General features: G+C 40.4%; 1 protein-coding gene across 5 annotated transcripts in view; it reads right to left on the minus strand.

The window, feature by feature from the left end:
• Positions 1–22,160, minus strand: part of ITSN2 (intersectin 2) — a 79,846-nt gene that overhangs the window by 34,000 nt on the left and 23,686 nt on the right. For all 5 annotated transcript variants that reach the window (XM_039326272.1, XM_039326275.1, XM_039326273.1 and 2 more), the window contains 12 exons: positions 21,236–21,399; positions 20,499–20,681; positions 19,063–19,159; positions 18,696–18,838; positions 14,726–14,789; positions 10,994–11,131; positions 10,821–10,900; positions 10,092–10,354; positions 9,580–9,729; positions 7,077–7,217; positions 2,784–2,871; positions 2,327–2,466 (listed from right to left, as the gene is read on the minus strand). In XM_039326272.1, the coding sequence (XP_039182206.1) occupies positions 2,327–2,466; positions 2,784–2,871; positions 7,077–7,217; positions 9,580–9,729; positions 10,092–10,354; positions 10,821–10,900; positions 10,994–11,131; positions 14,726–14,789; positions 18,696–18,838; positions 19,063–19,159; positions 20,499–20,681; positions 21,236–21,399 (1,651 nt within the window). The remainder of the gene's footprint in view (positions 1–2,326; positions 2,467–2,783; positions 2,872–7,076; positions 7,218–9,579; positions 9,730–10,091; positions 10,355–10,820; positions 10,901–10,993; positions 11,132–14,725; positions 14,790–18,695; positions 18,839–19,062; positions 19,160–20,498; positions 20,682–21,235; positions 21,400–22,160) is intronic.

Genomic DNA, 22,160 nt, shown 5'->3' on the forward strand with positions numbered 1-22,160 from the left:
GTGGGTGTGAATGAGGGAGATAGACAGAGTCTTCTATAGCCAAAATTAGTAATATTAATGGTTCATAAATAGGATCAGCAATAAACTCTTGTCCTCTGCAATGTTCCTATCCAGCCATTGTTTCTTCTGCTGCATATGCCACTCTATTTCTGTTCTCATTTCCCACAGTAGAATGCATGCCATAGAATGCATAAACATTACTGGGCTGCGTTTGGGGAATGGACAGTCCTTCAACTGTTGATCCCTTTAAGCCTGCTGATGCCTAGGCACACTAGCTGAGGAATTCTGGCAGTTGAAGTCCATGTCATAAAAGGACCAAGTTTGAAGACTCCTGTTATACAGTATCTGCACATAAGCTCTACAGTGAAAACAGGCACTGCAATGGATTTGGCCTCATGGGAGCAGTCTATCAAAAAAAAAAAAAAAAAAAAAAAAGCAGGATAGTCTTTTATATTTGCTGCTCTGCCTCTTGATATAGACAGGACAGACAAGTCAGGAACTATGGTCCAATTCTCTTGACTACAACATTTCAGAAAGAGATCAAACAGCTGCTCTTTTACAATCTCCTTTCACTTGCCCAGCTCTACAGCATATGTGATTGACAGGTAGACCTTCCTTAAGGACTGCCATGTCTAGTAATCATTCAAAGTTACAAAGGTGCTGACAAAGTAGTTTTACAATCAATCTTTCCACCATTGTAGCATCCACACAGTCATGTGATCGCCATTTCGGCACTTTTACACCAGGCAAGTATTTATGACTGCTGCAGCATCCCAAAGTTATGGGATCACAATTCCAAAAAGCAGAGTCAGTGGAAAGCAGTAAAATCGCAAGTTGCAGTCATGTGATGTCTCATTTAACAACTGTGGCAGGAGTGAGGTTGTTAGTCTGTTGCAGTCACATGATTACTTGTTTAATGATCGGGTTGCTTAGTGATAGCACTGTTGGTTCTAACTGTAGTCATTAAGCAAGGACTACTTGTAGTTGGCTAGGCTAAGCCTCCAATGTTAATCAGTCATGAGAAAGTTCAGTTATGTAACTGAGAAGAGGAAGTTGCTTCTTCCATATCACCTGCCTATGCTGTTTACTTAGAAAGGAAGAAAATAAGGAAAAATGGAAAGTGATGGCAGCACTGACTTTTCCTTTTGTTATATTTACAGACATATTGTCTATCAGTTATGTGGAAAGGTTTCAGACACACATTGTTAAGTAAGAAATTCATAATCACCACACTCCCAAGATTAATTATCTTAAATACAAAAAATATAGCTTTGCCAGCCCTCCATATTCCAATTATTATGCATGTATATGTATTTAAAAATGTTTTATAATTTAAATACAAATACGTTGTAATGTATCAGGGAAGACTGTCACTAAATGACTTATACATCTGTTTGCTGTCCAAGAGTTGACAGTTGAAGGACAATTTCAAGTCCTCCATTCATAATCTTTGGTTCTGAAAGAGATTTGAATCATAAAAGCCCTTCAAATAAGACGCTCTCTGTCATGGTGCAATCATGCAATTTTGGGAGGAGATGATAGAAAACAGGAACGAAAAGAAGACATTACTACTAAGTAAGCCAGGTAAGGAAGATTTCAAGTGTAGCTTAAGTCCTTGCTTGTCAATTTGGAAAATACACTTCAGGAAAGAAGTTGATTGGAGAACCTAACTGCCAATACAAAGAACATGTAATAGATTCTTTGTAAGCTTAGTAACTGCAGTTTGTTCACATTTTTGGTTTTCTCACCCTTTTCAAGCTTTTTGTTTTCTTCATATTTTCCCCTTATCTGCATATTCCCAATTCTCACTGTTGTGACATACATTCTGTAGATGAATGGAAGGAGAATAGATGATGTAATATGAACTTCACTTGCACCAAGAAACTGCTTTGGTGTGTCTTAAATAATGAACATGCTGAGTGAAATAGCTGGCTTTCCTTTTGTTTTTATTACATTATATTTTTTATTAAGGAAAATAGTATCTGCAAATTTTATTGTCATCCATTTCCCTATGCCAAGGTTCACTTTCAATATTTTAGTTGATGTTACTTCAAATAATATTAATTTACCTTACAATATGCAAAATAATACCCACATAAATCTTGGTGTAAATGGGCTAAACTGCAAAATGCTGGTACTAATTCTTTTTAAAATCAAATTAGAGATTAATAGGGCAGCATTTGAGTATCATCAACAAAATCGTATGCATTTTTATGAGATCTCATGAACAGAAGATAACACACAAGGCTTGATTAGTTGAAGAAAGAAAGTTTCACTAAATGAACAATCCTAGATGCTTAAATAAAAGGCTACAACAAAATTGTACCTTGAGCTGCTTATTAAAAATATCAATTTCTGACAGCTTGGAAGTGGTTTCTTTTTCTAGTGTATCTAGTTGTTCCTGAAGTTTTTGGCATAATTCTCCTTTTTCTGATGATTTCTTCTGCAGTGAATTTAGATGTGTATCTGCAAATGAAAGACCAAGTATTTAATATTTACTTACAAATTTTCAATTTTTTTGTCACACATCTATACATTATATTTACTTAATTTACTAATACTTTAGTCTTTGACAAACTATAGGGGAGAGCTGCCTTAAACAGTCAGAGTGCTATGCAGAGTGGGTGCTGTCATTCACAGCACAAAAAGGAATGGGAAGATTTTCTATGTGTCTGAGAAGGAGACCTCAGAACTCCTTTTCACACACCTCATTTGAGGGAGCAAAAAACACTTGAATGAATGTATTCTTACAAATACGTACACATAAGACTGATGATACTTACCAAAAGAGTTGCTCATCTTGTTGTGATTTATTTTCTCACTCAGCTGTTGTTTCTCAGGAACAAGAGCAATCAGCTTATTCTGATATTCCTGTAGAGATGAGGATAGTATATTTTAGAAAAGTAGTACCAGCATATGTGTTTGACATAATCTGATAATACAGTGTTTCTCAACCTTGACAATTTTAAGGCATGTGGACTTCAACTCCCAGAATTCCACAGCCAGCAATGCTGGCTGTGGAATTCTGGGAGTTGAAGCCCACATGCCTTAAAATTGTCAAGGTTGAGAAACACTGTGATAATACAAATGAAAGCACAGATGTAAGAAATAACACTCCTGCACGAATTTAGTGGCTTCCAAAGTACCCTCCAAGTGACTATGACCTATTTTTTCAATGTTTCTTGAGAAATTAATAAGGTAAATGGGTTCTTTAAGTATGAGAGACTCAGATATCAATTTTGCACCTTAAAATGCCCAATCTGAGAAATGACCAGTTCCTAAATGTAAATTCTTAAAGCCCTCATATAACTGCTATGTCGTGCTAGTTGTGATGACTCAGGGCACAGCATAGAGGTAATGCAGTCAGCTGGCAATTAAAGCAGTTCTTTTATTGTTCCCAATTTTCCCCAAATATTCCCTCATTTGCTGGCAAAAGATCACACACACATCCCTTCAGCCAACTCTGGTTAAAAGTAGGTTCAACTACAGGCTGATTAGCATAAGAAAGTACTCAAGGCCATAGAGATAACAAGGAAGAAAACATAAGCTTAACGAGTCCATTTGAATCCAAGCTTGCCTGAGCAGTTTCCCAAAAAGTGAATCCAAGATACAGTCCGATAGTCAAAGTTTCCAGGTTTCCAAACAAAAGGCACAGAACAAGAGCAACAATACACATCACTCCAATGAATCAGTGTTTGTTCCCGACAAATGCCCCACCCCATCCCTTAAATCTCAATCGCCAGGTGTGCCTTGTGGAGTGGAACGGGACGCTCTCCTCCTGAGTAAAAAAACCCTGCATTGTTCCTTCCTTCCCTCCATCCTCCGTGCTCTAGGACAGTGGTTCTCAACCTGTGGGTCAGGACCCCATTTGGGGTTGAACGACCATTTCATGGGGGTCGCCAAACAATGCAATCCGGCATTTTTTCCCCCTTTTCCTTAGCTGTGCTACTCCCTTTTATTCTATTGGCTTTTGAAAGCCAATAGAATAGACTCTCTTGAATAGAGTCTAATTCTATTGGCTTTCAAAAGCCAATAGGAATTGTCCAGGCTGTCTCTGCCCTGCTGAGCCCGCCAAAAGTCCCATTCTGCAAACGGTGCTGCAAGTTGTCTGCAGCAAAGGCGAGCTGTCTGGAAGTTTCCACCCCTCCCTGCTGAGCAACTACTAAAAATGTAAGTAAAAGAGGGCCAGGGATGGGAGGTCGCCAGGCGCAGGGAGGGTTGCTGGTGCGTGTGGGGCCCGGTGGGTGCCTTACCTCCCTTGGGCTGGGCCAGCTGGTGGCCCAGCTGGTGGTCGGCCTGCGCCATCTCTGCCGCTTGCCAGCTATGCCTCGACCGGCGCAGGGGGCAGCACCACGCATGTGCGGCGCTCCCAGGCAAGGAAAGTCCTTGACTTACGACCGGTTGGGTAATCCTCAACTTACGACCGGTTGGGTAGTCCTCGACCTATGATCGGTTGGGGTCGCGGCATTAAAAAGGTGAGAACCACTGTTCTAGGATCAGGATGGGGTGGGCCTTGCTCATCGCCTGAACTCTGTCTCCCCTGTTCTAATCCTGAAGGGCCCTGGCCTGCCTCAGCCTGCTCTTCTCCACAGTCCTCTGAAGCCACAGACACCTCTCCCTCAGCCTCCATAGAGTCCTGTTCCAGCTGCATTTCCTCCTCTGGCGGGTCACTTCCTGCGGAAGGGACGACCCCCGCCTCGAAAGGGTCTTTTGGACTGGAACTGCTGCCTGGGCCATGGGGCCGGTCTGTCAGCCAGACGGTCCTGCCTGGGAGTGAAGGACCAAGAAGGTTGTGTGGTTGGAGAAATCATGGCAGCCCGAAAGAACTGTCTGTGAGTGTAAGGGGTAGACCGTCTATCAGACCGCTTAGTAAGATGGGCCAGAATCTTCTTTTTATCCTTGTTCTCTGACAGAAATGGGGCTAAGGCATCCCCAAACAATTTACTACCCTGGTATGGGGCTGCTGCCGGACGCCACCTAGACTTGGTGTCTGCCTGCCAGTGTCTTAGCCATAGCATGTGGCGGGCTGTCATATTGGATGCCAAGGATCTGGAGGAAAGCTGAGCCGTGTGTAAAGTCACATCGGAAGCATATTCTGTCGCGGCCACTAACTTGCTCAGATCCTGATGTGTGCAGACATCGTCCGAGGGGATCCTGGCCTGTAGCTGACGGAGCCAGATGAGGGCAGATCTAGTGAAGAAGGAGGCTGAAGTGGAGGCCCTGAAAGACCACTCCGCCGCCTGGTGTGACCTTCTGAAGGCCATCTCCGATCCTCAGATTTTAAGGCCTCTGCCATATCCCCCGAAATAGTGGAAGGGGAGAACAGGTGAGACAGGGGCTCATCCACTGTGGGAACATTCAACGGCTCATCTAATTCTGAGGCCACGCTAAACAACTTCTTATCATTCCCTCCTGGAAGGGGGAAGGTACCCGGGGAAGCCCATTGTTTCTTAACTGCGTTGAGGAACAAGGCTGGACACGGAACATGGTGTTGAGTGACCACCGGTTCAACGAAGACGGGGTCCACCTCTGGATCCGTTGTGGGAACCACTGGGGCGGACTAGCTAGGTCTCCTGTGTGCAACCGAGCTAACCTTGCGAAGCAGGGGAAGAAAAAGAGCTGGATTAAATAGCCCTCCGAACGGGGGTGGATGCGGTGCCGGTCCCTCCTCCTCTGACCATGAGGCGTCAAGCATCTGATCCTGCTCCAGGGTCAATGAGACCCCGCTAAAGGAAGAATGGGAGGGGGAAGGAGGGTCACGAGAACTGTGATGTATTGGACACAAGAGAGGAAGGGAAAGCAAGGATTCCGCTCTGGGCACCAAAGGAGTCCTGACCGCAAGGGCCCGCTCCACTGCCTGAGCCACCAAGGCCTGGATCCTATCGTCCAAGGATGTAAGGGTGGACTCCTCCCCTCTAAGCCCCGCAGCTGTGGGCGTAAAGGTGGCCTTCGGGGCTTGCAGGGCCCGTGGGGTAGAGGGAGACCTGAAGGTATGTGCCTCAGGTACCACACTGGCTTGGCCATAAGAGGTGGAAGGTTCTGCCAGTGCCCAGACTTCGAGAGGAAGCAAGACCTAGGGGTAGGTCAAAAAAGGTGGACTCACTCTGAGCAGTCTCAGCCCTGGCCTGTTTTTGAGCCTTTGAAAACTCCTTTTCCAGTGCCTGGTGTCTCCTACTGGCCTGTTTTTCAGCCAAGTTGGAGGTTTTCCCCCCAGAGGCAGCCTTGGGTTTGGCCTTGGCTGCGATCCTACCAGCGGTCTCTTGGGAAGGAGATCTGTGCCTTTTCCGCCCTGAGGAAGGAGGAGAGGCAACCCTGGGTTGGGAGGCCGTGTTATCCTCCATGCTGGTATGAAATCTTCAGGTGCGTGAGAGAGGGTACCTGGGATAGGATCAATTGGCTGATAAGGGTATAGGGCAAAGGCTGAATTAGGCTGCCCTACCCCCCCCCCCGGCCACCAAATTACCCCAGGGGGGGTAATTTAGAACGCAAACGGAGTCCTTCGTTTGAAAGACTGAATCCCAATGGGAATCAGTAAGAAATGGTCCTCTAGAGGAGCGTTGGTCCCAAAGTGAAGGAAAGTTTAGTAAAATTAATAATCTAATGGATAATCCACTAATAGGTATCTACCTGCCTGTGAGCCAAACCTGCACGTCTGTTCTGGGCAAGATCAAGTCGAAAACTGGGGAAACAGGCCCAGGACAGGCGTGGCAAGTTTGGCTGACTTGATCTGATTGGGCAGGAGGATTAAGTTAACCCATTAGTGGATTATCCATCTCCAGTGCTGGAGAACCTGCTGCCCATAACCTAATTTCAAAGAAAGTACAAGGTCTCAGTTCTGATATTGGACTACAGTAATCTGTTCCTTCCAGAGAAACAAACTGTGCATATGAAAATGAAAAACCAAAGACAGAATGAATGGCAGATAATAGGCAATCTTCTCAAGAAAAACAAGAAAGAATCTTGGAACACTCAGAGGACTGTAGCCTTAATAGACAACTGGTTTCAATGGTTTTTTCTCTCTGCATTGACCATCATTTTGTGGGAACGAATTTCAGACTTAACAGAACATTACATACTTGAAGCTGTTGTTCCAATTGCTTGATTTCAATAATTCCCATATCACATTTGTTTTCTAGATTGGCAAACTCGTTTTTATGTTTTTGTTTTCTGTTACGAACATCTTCTAGTCTTCCAGAGATCTGTTGGTATTTGTCATTCTGTATTAACAAACATTTTAAACATTACATCAATAACATATACAAATTTCTTGACATACAATTATTCATTACTTTTTTAGGATTTAATCCAAACTCTGGCATGTATGATTAAGACCTGGCTAAGTAAAAGTTAAGCAGAATTATTCTCTTAGAGCTCTGTCTACCAGGTTCCTCCACTGAGTAGCAGGTAAAGATTAGATGCTGGGCAAGCAGCATGATGGATATGCTATATACGAATGCAATGACCAGATGCTCCATTTAGCGAGCCATTAATTCTTAATATAAGTTAGCTATTTACTGGGACAAATGCAGTGATTCTGTTGGTATACTATCCACTCTTTTGTAACAATATTATTCTTTCTAGCAGGGTAATCTCAGGGACAATTTGGACTATCTTTACTAAGTAATTTCAAGTCCCACATGGAGGATGACTCAGTATTTTATATCACCAACGCAACCACACAATTATCCCAATTAGTATTTGGACTGCAGGGAACTGGATAATCTATTAAAATGATCTATTCTAAGCACCTAACAAATCACTATTTAGTGCAGCGGTTCTCAACGTTTGTGTGACGGCGACCCCCGTCACACAAATGTTCTGCGCATGCGCGTGCATGGGGGCGGGCCCCCCGCGCGTGGCGCACATGCGTGGCACCACCCCCGGAGGCGCACCGCCGCCCCTACGCACGGCGCGCATGCGCGGTGGCGCCCCCCGGAGGCGCGACGCCGCCCCCACGCGCGGCACACATGCGCGGTGGCGCCCCCCGGAGGCACGCCGCCGCCCCCACGTGCGGTGCGCGTGCGCGGAACTGCCCCCCCGGAGGCGCGCCGCACCCCCGGAGGGGACAAACTGGCGGATCGCCGCATTTGGCGACCCCACAAAAGAGGTCGATCAACCCCAAATGGGGTCGCGACCCATAGGTTGAGAACCGCTGATTTAGTGGATGACTTAAAATAGATTTTTCTATCACTTCTTGCAGGCAAAATTTTAAAACTCTGACCAATCTATGAAAGACAAAAAGAATGTAGGTGATTTGCTTCTGGGCTAATCCCATGCTATAAAATATATTCCTTTTGGCAGGGCTTTTCAACCTTTTCACCCACTGTACCACTTTTAGGATATGGCAATATCCGAGTACCACCAGTCACCTAGCAAGGTGTCAAAAACTTGATGACCCCCCCCAAAGGAAAAAAGTGATAAAGTACAGGTAGTCCTCGACTTACAACAGTTCACTTAGTGACTGTTCGAAATTACAATGGCACTGAAAAAAGTGCCCAAGCCACAGCCAAGCAAGACACCTGCCTGCCCACCTGTGCTTTCTCCTGTCCGAGGTTTTCATTGTGAGCATTTCTATTGAGGATTGGCAGCGGGGGTGGGGTGGGGGTGTTTGTTTTTTATTCCCCCTGTCTGCTGGGTGGTTGCAGCAGGTTTTGGTCACTTCACATGACCCTGGGACACTGTGATCATCATAAATATGAATCAGTTGCCAAGCATCTGAATGTAAATCACAAGACCCTGGAGATGCTGCAACATTCCAGCTGATCGGCGCTTCTTCTGGGCTCAGCAGATGCACCAGGATCAGCGCCGAGCTCCAGCTGGAACCTGGCGCTGATCCTGGCACTTCCGCTGAGCCCTGACAGCCTTGCAGCTCCAGCCATCTCTCGCTCAGGCTTGTGCGGTGTTGCCACCGGTTCAACTTATTCCCCTCCCCCGCTACTTTTCTAGGATGTTCACGTACCACCTGCCAGGTGCCAATGTACCACAGGTGGTACCCGTACCACTGCTTGAAAAGCCCTGGTCTAAGACTTCTCTCTCCACTTCAGCCATGGATTTTAAGGTGAACTGATAATTTTAGGTGTTTTTAAGTGGATTTTAAAAACTGTTTTATATTTTGTTTATGTATTTTCTTATCTATTGTAACCCCTTTAGTGCTCTAGAGATGAAAAGGGGAGGATGTAAGTTGAAGTAATACAAGAAATAACATCACTATACTTCAAAGATAAACGTTACTGAAATGAATAAATAAAACATAGTTGAAGAAGGGGGAGATACAGTACCAACCAAGGTTTTCCCCTCCTATACAGCTACTATATAGTTCTATACTGTACACCTGAAAGCTTCTTCAAATCTTCTGATGCTGTCCTTTAGTTGTTTTGTCTCCATAAATGACTATTCTTAACTTCAATATGAGAAGTGAGGAAATGACACCATAGAAGCAAAAAAAAATAAAAAATAAAATAAAATAAAAATCTACAATTTATTTACAATTAAAGCAGTTAGACAAAAGATATGCAGAAGCCATGGGAAAACAATTGAGTTTAGTTGTAATGCTACACTTTTGTGCAGTGTGTGACTCACCAGTGCATCTAGTTCAAGATTAAGGCTCTTTTTTTTAGAAGATAACTTCACAATTTCCTCCTGTTCTCTATTACGTTGATTAAGAAGGTCTTGACGACGAATCCTCTCCCATTCAAGCCGTCTTTGACGCTCAAGTTCTTGTTTAGCTGCCTGAAAATAAAATACCTAAACTATCAGCTTCAATGCTTATGTGATAATAGAATGATTATCAATATTTTGTATTTATTCCAATCAATGCTTAGGTTCACAAAGTGTACCCCAAGAAATTTAAACTATCATTTACTTTAATGACCACTTATTTGAAGCCAGATGAAACTATCTGCTTAAATTAAAATTCAGAATAAAAGGTAAATTATAAAATAATCCATTTCTTAGCTGTTAATAAAGAAATATTTTCTAAAGGAGTGCACTTAAAGGTCCCCAAACTCTCACAACAATAGGTTTACTTAACTGACAAACTGAAACAAATTTTCCAAAGGTTACATAAATCCCAAAACAATTAGAAAGACAACCTCCCGTCTTTCAATCTCTTTTTTCCGTTCTTCCTCCCTCTGTTTCTCCATCTCTTGTTGTTTTTCCAAGCGCCTTTCCAGCTCGAGTTGTTTCTTCCGCTCCAGTTCCTTCCTCTCCCTTTCTCTTCGCTCCTTTTCTTCTCTTTCCTTCTGGGCTTTTCGTTCCATCTCTCTCTGCTGCTGCTCGAGGAGCACCTGGCGCCGTTTCTCCAGCTCCAGGTTGCCTCTTTCATAGTTGGCCTTCCTCTTATCCTCAAAGGTAACTAGATTAAATAACAGGGAATGGCGCTGAGCTATGAACACTGATCAGGTCCTATTCTTCTCAATTATTTTTAAGAGATGGATTATGGTAGAACCATTCAATAACCAAAGGAAGACAAATGGAGACGCATCTAATCTTATTCAGGAGGCTTTTCAAATCTCAAGGTTTGTCTGTATGTATCCCACTGCTGCTGCAAGTGTTCTGTCTAGGTGCATCTGCCTTTATTGCTATTTCATCTTTTTTCTTGTTGAAAATGTATGGCTCTAATGAGAATGTACCTGGCCCACACAACACAGTAATGAAATGTTTAGGGTTGTAATTCAGACAGTAGCTTCCTAATATAAAGCTAAGATAAGGTCAACCAGATACATCTCAAATAGGAGATATAACTAACATAATTAAACTAATATATTTTTTTCAAAAATATTACCCCCTATTTTAATGCAGAAACAGAGGATCCCAGGTACCTGGAAGTTTCTGGGGAGGTTCTTCTTCTTGTTGATATGTTGGCAGAGCACAGTTAGTATTTTCCAAAGGCTTTCCACTTCTAGGAGAAAAAGAGAACATAGTCGTTTTTTAAAATTTCAGTTCGTCAGCTTTTATCTATAATTTTAATTACACATCACCTTGTGTTAAGCACCTCAAAGAAGGGGGCACAAACTCAGGAGGCAGAGTTAGAGGGAGTGGGTGCCCAGCTTTGGCCATATCAGTTAAATGCATAGCTAAGATGAACTCCTCTGCTTTCAGCTGTCCATCACCGTCAGTGTCAGACAGAGACCTAGGAAAAACAGATCTGTGTTAAAAGAACCGAGGGAACCGGGGAGAGCTACTTTGTTCTTTGCATACAACATCTCCAGGGATAGCCATGATGAAGCAGGGACCAGCTTTGAAAAATCAGATACAGAAACAGTACTTAAAGGTACTGTTAGGCAGGAAGAGATAGGAAATCTGCAACTATAATGTGTAAGCTGCCCAGAATCACCTTGTAGGGGAGATGGGCGGAATATAAATTTAATAAATAAATAAAATACCAAAATGTTGCTGAAATCCAGACAGGCTGGTTCTGCTATAAGTTGAATTCATTATCATCCACAAGACAATAGGCTTCCTATTCTCTATAATTCATGTATGGGCACATACCAATTTGGAGGACTCCAGATATAGTATAGCTAGGTTTATGTATGTTGTTGTATGCTATTGATTTTTCAACAGCAAAAACTCAACATTTACTCAAATTCTCTTATTGGTATTATAATAACCATCGTCTTCAACCTGCTTTGAGATGTCTAGCTATAAAGCCCTACAAGCCTGAGTTCCAAGCAGCAGCTCCTCTAGTGAGACCCAGCTTCTCCTCCATGCTCATCACCATACAGGTGAAAAGAGTGGAAGTGTGGACATCCCTTTGGGGATCAATTTGTATTCTCTTATGTATGTATGTATGTATGTATGTATGTATGTATGTATGTATATATATTATTGATTTTCTAATGTTACAATTATATCTTTGAAAAACAACGTGGTGGCTGAGTTATAATAATTCAAGTACATACAGATATTATTAGTGCAAATCTCGAACTATTACAGCCAACATTTCCTCTCTTTTTCCCTTAATATGTACTGTCTCTTATTTAACTTAGTATACTTCTTATTCTATCAATCAGATAAAAAATAACTTTCTTGCATTTATCAATAATTTTTAGTTTATATATGTCTTGTTTTAACATTCCATCTTTTAGACAATCAATAACCTAATAGATTTTTCCCAGTTTTAATTTTCCATTAATATTTAAGTTTAACATTTAATATTTATCATTTCCAGGTTTTAAATAACCCCAATTCCCTTTGTCACAGTTCCTCATAATGTCTGGTGTTCAGGATACATATCTTATCTATTTCATTTCTCACCGTCTACATCAACAAATTAATAATACAGTATAATATTCTTATTTTCTTATAATTTTCAAATATCTTAAATTCAGTAACCAATGTTTCTTCTATTTCAACATTTAGTACTTCCTCACTCTTCTCCTTTATATCTATTTTATATTATATTATATTATTTAAGTTAATAATTTCCATTCTTACCGCTACATCAAAGCATATTTGTTACATTCATCAAGTTTTTAGCATATATGTCTTAATCACCTTTACCTAACTTTTATAAGCAACTCAATGTTCAAATTTAACTATTAATATTTATACTTCTAGATATTGAATAGCCAAAATTATTCTTTATCTTCAATTCATAATAGTGTTCAAAATACACATCTTATCTACTTGAATATATTCTATTTTAAATCTCATAAGTAGGTCAAGACCCCATTCTTCTTCATCTTATTCTAGCTTTCTTTCTTTGCCAAATTGTCTTCCATGTCCATGCTTTTGAGTTGTCAAACCAATCTCCTTGTATTGTTATATGTATTGTGTAATGTTGAAAAGACTATCCAGTCACCATTTTTTTAAAGAAGGCTAGCAGGTCTGGCAGGTCTAGCAGGTCGTCTCTTAATTTTTCCCTCTCGACATAGTTGTTCTGAATTATTTATCTTCTCTTCCATCTGTTCCTCTTCCTGATCCTCAGGTTCCTTCTGGTTTATATAGCAAATTTTTTCCTCCTTCCGTGTTGTCAGATTGTTTTCTGGACTTTCCATTGGCTGTACTTGTTGGGCAGTTAAATCTTCTGTCATAATATTTAATTGTTCCACTTTTTCTGTTGTATTCTGTATGATTGATTTTTTTAGTTGTAATCAAAATGTGAGTTTGCATATCTGAGCTGCTTTCTCGTTTTTTGCTGAAGGCTCTCATTTCATTGCCAGCTGTAAGAAGCGTTTGGTAAATTGCTTTCAATGCAGCAAGAATTTGTTTCTGATTTTCCTCCATTAAAAAAAAAGTCTGGTCTTGGTCTTTTTCCATAGAAGCTTTTACAGTTTTTTTAATTTTATTTTTTTCAGTCAATAAAAACAAAGCTGAATCTCTCACAGCTGGTGTTTCAAGGTTGAATGAATCTTATCTTGTTTTCTGGGCTATCAGCCAAGTCTCTTTTAGAGAATAACAGATTGAAGTTTCAGATTTAGCCACAAGATGTCGCCCCTACCATTTGAAAATTTCTTTTGAGTCTCAAAGTTATTTTAATCTTTTCCGTTTTTCTTCTATTTTATGAGGAAAAACCCAGATCTTTAATAAAAATTAGAAAGTAAAAAATAGATAGTAGAAAATCTTTTAATCCACAAACTTTAGGAAATAAAATTCCGATTGGGATCCAATTGTTTTTTCAACGTTTTAAACTCCCCTGGATAATCAGTCGCCACTGTTTCTGGAGGGAGGGCTAAAATCCCCCTTCCCTCTCATGGGGGAAAGTACTTTAGCAGCTTACATAGGTAGAAAAAGGTATTTAGAATTTAAGAGAGATAGATCTCACCCAGTCTCTTCCATGGTGCTTTTATGTTGCCTGGTAAGTGTGACTTTGGTTGTCCACAGCCTACGCCGGCTCTAACGCAATCCAGCGAAAGCTCCTCCTTGTTGGTCGCCTATACGGGGCGACTCTTTGACCCTTTTAAGGCCACCCAGTGATGCGAAACTGGATGAGGAAGACGGAGCTCGTCTTCCAAATGTCCATGGCGGCCGTGTTGGCAAACCAGAAGTCCAATTTGTATTCTCTGTGACTTGATTTGTTAAAGCTGCTAAAGTGTAATGCTTTTGTTATGATTATATACTGTGGTTTTGTAATTATAATTGCAAATATTGTATTTTATGGCTTATTTCCACTATCATGCAACATGAATTGTTTTAGATTAAGCAGCATGCAAGCTAAATGAATAAATGAATGATCCAGGAAAAAAAATCAACTCTCCTTTTGCAATCTAGGAATAATAGTACAATATTAAATAGATAATGATCTAGTCTGTACATAATGCTGAATACAAGCTACTACATGTGTCATGTAAAGAAGTAAAAAAGTTACACGCAGCAACAAAAATGTAAACAAATAGCAACCACATCCATAACCAAGCATCTGTCTATAAAAGGCCATTTCCATAAAAAACACGAAAGCAAAGAACACAGAATATAATGATGTTGTACACGTACAAAACAATTCCATTATTCATTGCTACAAGTTAATTGAGACACCACCAGTTACTACTAAGAAATATAGGGAAAAGATAGCAGGAGTTGGTCAAGCAATCCTTGAATATTCTATCTGGGAAACTAAATCTGAGCTATTCAATAAACTTTAGTTAAAACAATGCTTGATTTAGCATTATTTGTGGTTGTTGTAAAAGTAGGTAGTTACAGCCATAGTTACTTTTCAAAAATTTGAAATAAAAATTTCAATCTATTAAAAAAATTACAAACATGCATTTGTGAATAAACTTACCAGATAGTAGCTAACTGTGTCTGAGATAAGTTTGACTGTAGAAGAACATTTCTTGCCTGAAATCCTTAATAAATCAAATGTAACATTTTATTACACACATTAACATCTAAAACCAGTTAGAGCTATGAACTAATGATCTATATTTTAAAAAGGTATCCAACTAATTTCATTTTAAATTTCATCCCAAATTCATCCCAGCCTTACAAAAAATTCCAAACATAAGCAGCACAGGGAGCCCACAACTTACAACCAAAATTTCTGTGGTACGTTCTTGCAATCGTAAATTGAGTTGAACCATCTTTTCATAATTTTTATGGCAGTCAAGTGAATCATGCAATTGTTAAGCTAATTGTCAGAACCTGTTCCTTTGCTGGGGGGGGGGAATTACCTCTATTCTTTTCCTTTCTGCGGGTTCTGCCATACTCCTGGGGGGAGGGGGAAAGCTTTGGGGATCTGACATGTTAATTCTTCCTTTCACTTAACTGCTACAATGTATCCTCTTCGCTTCCTCTATCTGCTTGCTCTTTGAACTGTCTCCCCTTGATACCAGCATGGGGTGAGAAAGGAATGTGCCTCTGGCCATCTGGCTTATCTCTCCCTCAGAAGAAGAGATGCGAAGACTCAACAACGTTTTCACAGCCTTGGGAATGGAATCTTATCAGCCCCGTTCCCACAACAAACTAACACCTGGGGATTGGCCCGTTTGAACTGACCGGATGAAATATTGAAGTGGGGTTTGCTTTTTGCTCCTTTAAACTATTGATTTGAGCGGGAAATCCTCAGATCCTGCCTTCTATGCCTGCTGTCAACTTCTCCTAATAAAAATTCCTTTTGGGATGACTCCATTCCAAGAGTTCTATTTTCTTGGGAAGAGGTTGTAAAGCAGGTCCGACACTAATCTAGCTTTTCCAATGGGTATTTTTTGCTAGAAATCAACAAAAAAAGTCTGAAATCATGATCATGGGACCACAGGATGCTGCAAACCAATCATAAATGTGAGCTGACTGCCAAGAGCCCTAACTGAAATCACATAACTACACTACTTAAGAACCCAGGAGAAGCTGTGGCCCTCAAGCCTTGGGAGATACAGTGCATTCACTTTTGTCAATTTTGTTATGCCTACAATTATTAAAATTCATTTTTTTCTCTTCAATCTATACTCAGTACCCCATAAAGACAAAGTGAAAACAGAATTTTAGAAATGTCTGTAAATTTATTAAAATGAAAAAACTGAAATATCACATTGGTATAACTATTCAGACCCTTTGCAACAATGTTTGAAATTTAGCTCAGGTGCCTCCCATTTTTCTTGATCATGTTTCTACACCTTGATTGGAGTCAATCTGTGGTAAATTAAATTAATTGGACATGTTTTGAAAAAGAACATACCTCTCTATTGAAGGCCTCACGGCTGACAACAGATACTGTAGCAGAGCAAAAACCATGATGCCTGCAGAGCTCAGAGACTATTGCAGAGATTATTGCAAGACACAGATCTGGAGAAGACTACAATAAAATTTCTGCTGCACTGAAGATTCCTAACAGCATAGTGGCCTCCATAATTCTCAAATGGAAGAAGTTGGCACAACCAGGATTCTTCCAAGACCTTGTCACCTGGTCAAATTGGGGGAGAAGGGCCTTAGTAAGAGAGGTGACCAAGAACCCGATGGTCACTCTGGCTGAGCTCCAGAGATCCTATGTGGAGATGGGACAGAGTTCTTGAAGGACAACCAGCCCTCCATCGATCTGGGCTTCACTGCAGAGTGGCTAGATAGAAGCCTCTCCACAGTGCAAACATATGAAAGTCTGCTTGGAGTTTGCAAAAAAGCACTTGAAGGATTCTCAGACTGTGAGGAACAAGATTCTCTGGTCTGATGAAACCAACATTGAATTTTTTGGCCACAATTCTAAACGTTATCTCTGGGAGAAACCAGGCACCGCTCATCATCTGCCCAATATCATCCCAACAGGGAAGTATGGTGATGGCAGCATCATGCTGTGGGAGGGTTTTTCAGCAGCAGTGACTGGGATATTGGTCAGGTTTGAGGGAAAGCCAAATGGGCAATCAGGGATATCCTCAATGAAAACCTGTTCCACAGCACTCAGGACCTCAGACAGGGCCAAAGGTTCACTTTCCAATATGACAATGATCTTAAGCACACAGCCAAGACAACACAGGAGTAACCTAGGGACAACTCTGTGAATGTCCTAGAATGGCCCAGCCAGAGCCCCGACTATTGAACATTTCTAGAGGGACCTGAAAATGGCTATTCACTGACAGTCGCTATCCAACCTGACTGAGCTTGAGGGGATTTGCAAGGAAGAATGGCAGAAAATCCCCCAATCCAGGTGTGCAAAGCTTGTTGCATCATATCAAAAAGACTCGAGGCTGTAACTGCTGCCAAAGGTGCTTCAACAAAGGATTGAAGGTTCTGAATGCCAATGTGATATTTCAGTATTTTTTTTTTAATAAATTTACAGACATTTCTAAAATTCTGTTTTTACTTTGTCCTTATGGGGTTTTGAGTATAGATTAATGAGAAAAAAATGAATTTCAACAACTGTAGAATCAGGCTGCAGCATAACAAAAATGACAAAAGTGAAAGGGCGTCTGAATACTTTCTGAATGTACTGTAGATGCACTCCCTTTCCTAACTGTAAATTTTAATGTGTATAAGGCAAAAACTAATAAATACCACTGGTATTATAATAAATTTGTCAAAATTAAATTAAATTTAATTTTTGTCCCGACACAACTCTGAGGCAATAGTGTCTGGAAACCATTAAAAAGTCATGTATGGTAAATGGCCTGAAAAATATTGTAATTTATCAATAGCAATAGTACTTAGACTTATATATGCCCCATAATGCTTTATAGCACTCTCTGAATGGCTTACAGCAGGGGTGTTAAACTGCTGGCCCACAGGCCGGACATCTCATGAGGAAACCACACCCACCCCATTGCCGGCAATGAGGAAAAATCTCATCGCGGGTTTGACATGTCTGGTTTACAGAGTCAGCATATTGGCCCTAACAATCTAGGTTCTCATTTTACTGACCTCAGAAGGATGGAAGGCTGAGTCAACCTTGAAACAGTGAGAATCAAACTGCTGGCTGTCAGCAGAATTAGCCTGCAATACTGTATTCTAATCATTGTGCCACTTCAGCTCCTCATTTCTAATTTATACACTCATGAAAAACCACAATATGTTTGCATGTACTTGATAATGGAGTATCACCCCAGCCAGATCTGAGAACTAAGATTCCATTTGTGTATAGTTCCTTAGTCCATAGTCCAGGGTTGAGCAGGATGGGATCAGATGAATATTGGGAAACTCAGGAAATCCAGGGCTCTGGCTTGGTTGGGAATCGAAAAAAATATTCCCGAAAGCATATATCCATTCTATAACTATAGAGGTATATCCATGAAGACCCCAAATTTTGTCTTTGACTTGAAGGAGATTCTACCTTATTTCACAATACATAAAAAAGTCTTTTCAAAGTAATTCCCTTTGAAATGCTTTTTAAATTAAAATTTAATTTAAAATACATTTTAATATGTATTGCAAACATGCAGAAAAAAAACATTTTGTTAATTAAAACTAGGACAATATGATATAATCTGTAGATTCTTTCAAAACCAGAAAAATGATTACTGAAAAAAGAGTATTAATTTTAAAATAAATCTTGTGTATTTTTATTTTTGAGAGCCAGTCTGGCTAATGGTTAAGGCACCAGGCTAGAAACTGGGACACAGTGAGTTCTAGTCCCGCCTTAGCCATGAAAGCCAGCTGGGTAACCTTGGGCCTGTCACTCTCTTTCAGATCAGTCCACTTCACAGGGTTGTTGTTGTGGGGAAAACAGGAGAAGGAAGATGTTTGTTCCCTTGAGTTATTTGTAGAAAATAAAGAGAAGGGAGGTAAACAAATATAAACAAACAAACAAACTCATCTTTAAATCCAGCACTAACCTGAAAGGTATCCACTCATTCCTTTATCAAGGCTATTAAATTTTTGCCTGTATTTTAATCTTGAAGCCTGAGGAACTGCCCAATCTAAAGATCCTGTCTTTGGTGAATTGCCAGTTAATGAGGTAGTAGAAGAAGAATTTGAACTGTAATATAAATCAGAGTTGATTAAAAAAAAAACCATGATATTCAAAATTAACATTCTTCTTCTATTTTTCTGCAGATTTCTATTTTTTCCCAACCAATCTTCCCAAATACTGAGATTACACTTCAGGTGTAAAGATAATCAAAAGAAATGATCTTGTTGGGAAAAAAAAAGAAATTAAGTCTATTGATTGAGACTTAATATTTCAAGTCTGAAGATCCATACCTACTAGATCCTAAATCTATCAAGGACTGAGTTTTCTGAATGTTGGAACCACCAAATCCGCTTATCATGGGAGTATATGAACTAGAATGAGGCAAAGCTGAAACAAGAGAAATATTGAAATGGGTTAATAATTAGTCCAGTCCTGGAAAAAAACGTCATCATCTCTACTGGAAAAAAGATTTATCCATGTTGCTGAATCCTGATTGCCAATATTGAGAAAGTCAAAGGAGGTGTCCAACCTTGGCAATTTTAAGACATGCCTGGCTGGAGAATTGTGGGAGTTGAAGTCAAGTTTTAAAGTTGCCAGGATTGGACACCCCAATATATAAAAACATTTAAATGTATGCATAAGTGCATTTCTTTTAGGTGCATAGATCTGAAAACTTTTATACTAGCTTTGAGAACGTCTCTGATTCCAATGCCTATTAACCAAAGCCTGAGGGAAAAACCTATTGGGGGGGGGGTTCCTAAGGAAAGGAATCAGTGTTTTGAGGGGACAGGAGTTAGACTGGGAAATAAAATACTATAAGTAATTTAAGCATCTGCAAAGCCAATCAAGCTGCCTCCCGGGTCAAAGCAGACTAAAAGTGTTAGTTTCACCATCTCTACTGATCCTCAGCTAGCACTCTCCGATTCTCTATTGGTTCTCTCAAGCTCAGAAGTTCTGACATACCCACTCCTCTCTTAATGTACTCCACATCCAACTCCTCTTTCCAATTTATATTTTATTTTCTGTTTCCTCTACTATTCCCATCTTCACCACACTTCCTCCTCCATTTTATTCCCTTTTTAAAATTAGATGTAAAGACATTGTTCTGGAAAATCTAAGCTATACAGTTTTATTTATGAAATTTTATTTTGCTGTAAAGATCAGCTTTAACCCCATTCTGAATAACTGCAAAGTGCATGGAATATTGCTGCATTATTTTTATGGGTTCTGTAGCTGGCCAGAAAAGACGCTGCCCAGAACCCAACCACAAATTGAGGACTTTATGCCACTGACATAGGTAAAAGAAGTGACAAAGGAGAGGGAAAAAGAAATCCCACTTGCAGAGTGGAAAAAATGGAGCCTATATCTCCCTCCACATTGACAGGTGGGAAAAGCAGTTTGCATAAATAACAGAAAATTATTTTTTAAGTAGGGGAGGGGAGATAGTGCACCTCCTTCACCCCTCTGTTTGTTCTCCATTACAAAACAAAATATTCGGGAGGGATTCCTAGGGGAACAGAGGAGAATGGAACAAATAGGATACATGTGGGAGAAAAAAAAAAACTCGCTAGGAATGGAGACTAGATTGGCTTTTCAGTCTTGCTTGTTTTTATGCAAAAATGCCCGAGTCAGGCTATCAACATTCGGAAACTAAACAACATGCTGAGAACAAATCACCACCATCAGGCTGTCAAAACTGGAAACTTTCTGGCATTAGGGTACTCACTGGAAGAGTAGGACATAGCTAATGGCTGAAGAAGGCTGGAGGTTCCATTTGGCAATGATTGAGGGCTGGCAGAAGGCAACAGTGGGGTCGAAATCACCATGGGAGAAATGGAAGGTACAGATGTCAGATTGGACATGGGAGCCAAAGGCACCACCGTAGACAGATTTGGCATACTGCCCATACCTGGAGAAGTTCAAGAGTCAATATAAATACACCAGTCCAAGACTATGCAATCCACCCCTCTCTCTGAAATAGATGACTGGCTCCATTTGCATATGCTTCTCTTTTTAAAAATGATTTTTCTGAAACTGGCTGTTGACAAAGAATTCAAAGGGCTAGCTAGACTAAACATTTTGTTTTTAATAAATTATCCTTTAATAAATTTGTATTTCACTAATGTGGACATTTGTATCTATCACCAGGACAGATATTGTAAAAACTGGTTTTGGTTAGGCAGCTTATACATGCACAAAGCATTATTTCATTTGTTCCACCAAATGACCACAGTTGCCACTTCTGGCTGGGAAAATTAGCATAAGTCCAAACACTGGAAAGCAGTAGAATGAAAATATAATTACTTCTTTTTACTGTACTCAATGGCTATCAAAATAATCTTTAGCCATATTTTCTTCACACAGTTTTAACAAATGTAATACTTATACAAATCTGCAGAGAATCCTCCATCATTATCATGCATAACAGAGAAGGGGCCAATCTCTAGATATTTGCATGATTACCAAAACGAGCAGAAATCAAGGGAGAAAATGCTGGAGACTGTTTCATGATTGGAGGAAGCACCATAGGCAAGGACTGGCCTTGCAGTTTCAGTTTGATGAGTTTCATAGCTATGGAGAACTCCAGCTGATCCATTTTCCCATCTTTATTCAGGTCACTAAGAGCCCTTTAAAACAAACAAAATGCATACAAACTGAGAGTATGTATATATGTTCAATTGTTAATGATAGTGGTTATTACTTTGTCTATTACTCACACCTAATACAGCATGAAGTTTTTCCCTCTATTTCTAGCAATATCTGTTGCTGATCCCTTATCTCCAAACAAGTCTCACAAGCATGTTCTTTAGGAACCCTGGTATGTAAAGTAGCCAATGGGCAAGGGTGAGAATTCAGCACACTGAAAACCACAAATCCAAGGGCTATATTTGGCCGTAGATCACCAAGTGCTATTTATAACTATTAGGAAAAGGATATAAAATTACATCCACATTCATAACATCTAAACTCTTTCTTTACAAAGCATGCTTGGAAGAAAACTTACCAAGCTGGTGAAATACCAACCAATCTCCATTAGCATCCAATTCAAATGTGCTCTTTTGTTACTAAACTTTTTAAAAGAAAATCCTTTTTAAAGGATGGATTCTCTAATCCAGTGGTTCTCAACCTGTGGGTCGGGACCCCATTTGGGGTCGAATGACCATTTCACAGGGGTCGCCTAACAACGCAGTCTGCCATTTCCCCCCCCCCCCCTTTTCCTTAGCTGTGCTACTCCCTTTTATTCTATTGGCTTTTGAAAGCCAATAGAATAGACTCTCTTGAATAGAGTCTAATTCTATTGGCTTTCAAAAGCCAATAGGAATTGTCCAGGCTGTCTCTGCCCTGCCGAGCCCGCCAAAAGTCCCATTCTGCAAACAGTGCTGCACTA

This window comes from Crotalus tigris, unplaced genomic scaffold (assembly GCF_016545835.1).
Source record: "Crotalus tigris isolate CLP2741 ecotype Arizona unplaced genomic scaffold, ASM1654583v1 scf7180000024340.7048381, whole genome shotgun sequence".
NCBI classification, from domain to species: Eukaryota; Metazoa; Chordata; class Lepidosauria; order Squamata; family Viperidae; genus Crotalus; species Crotalus tigris.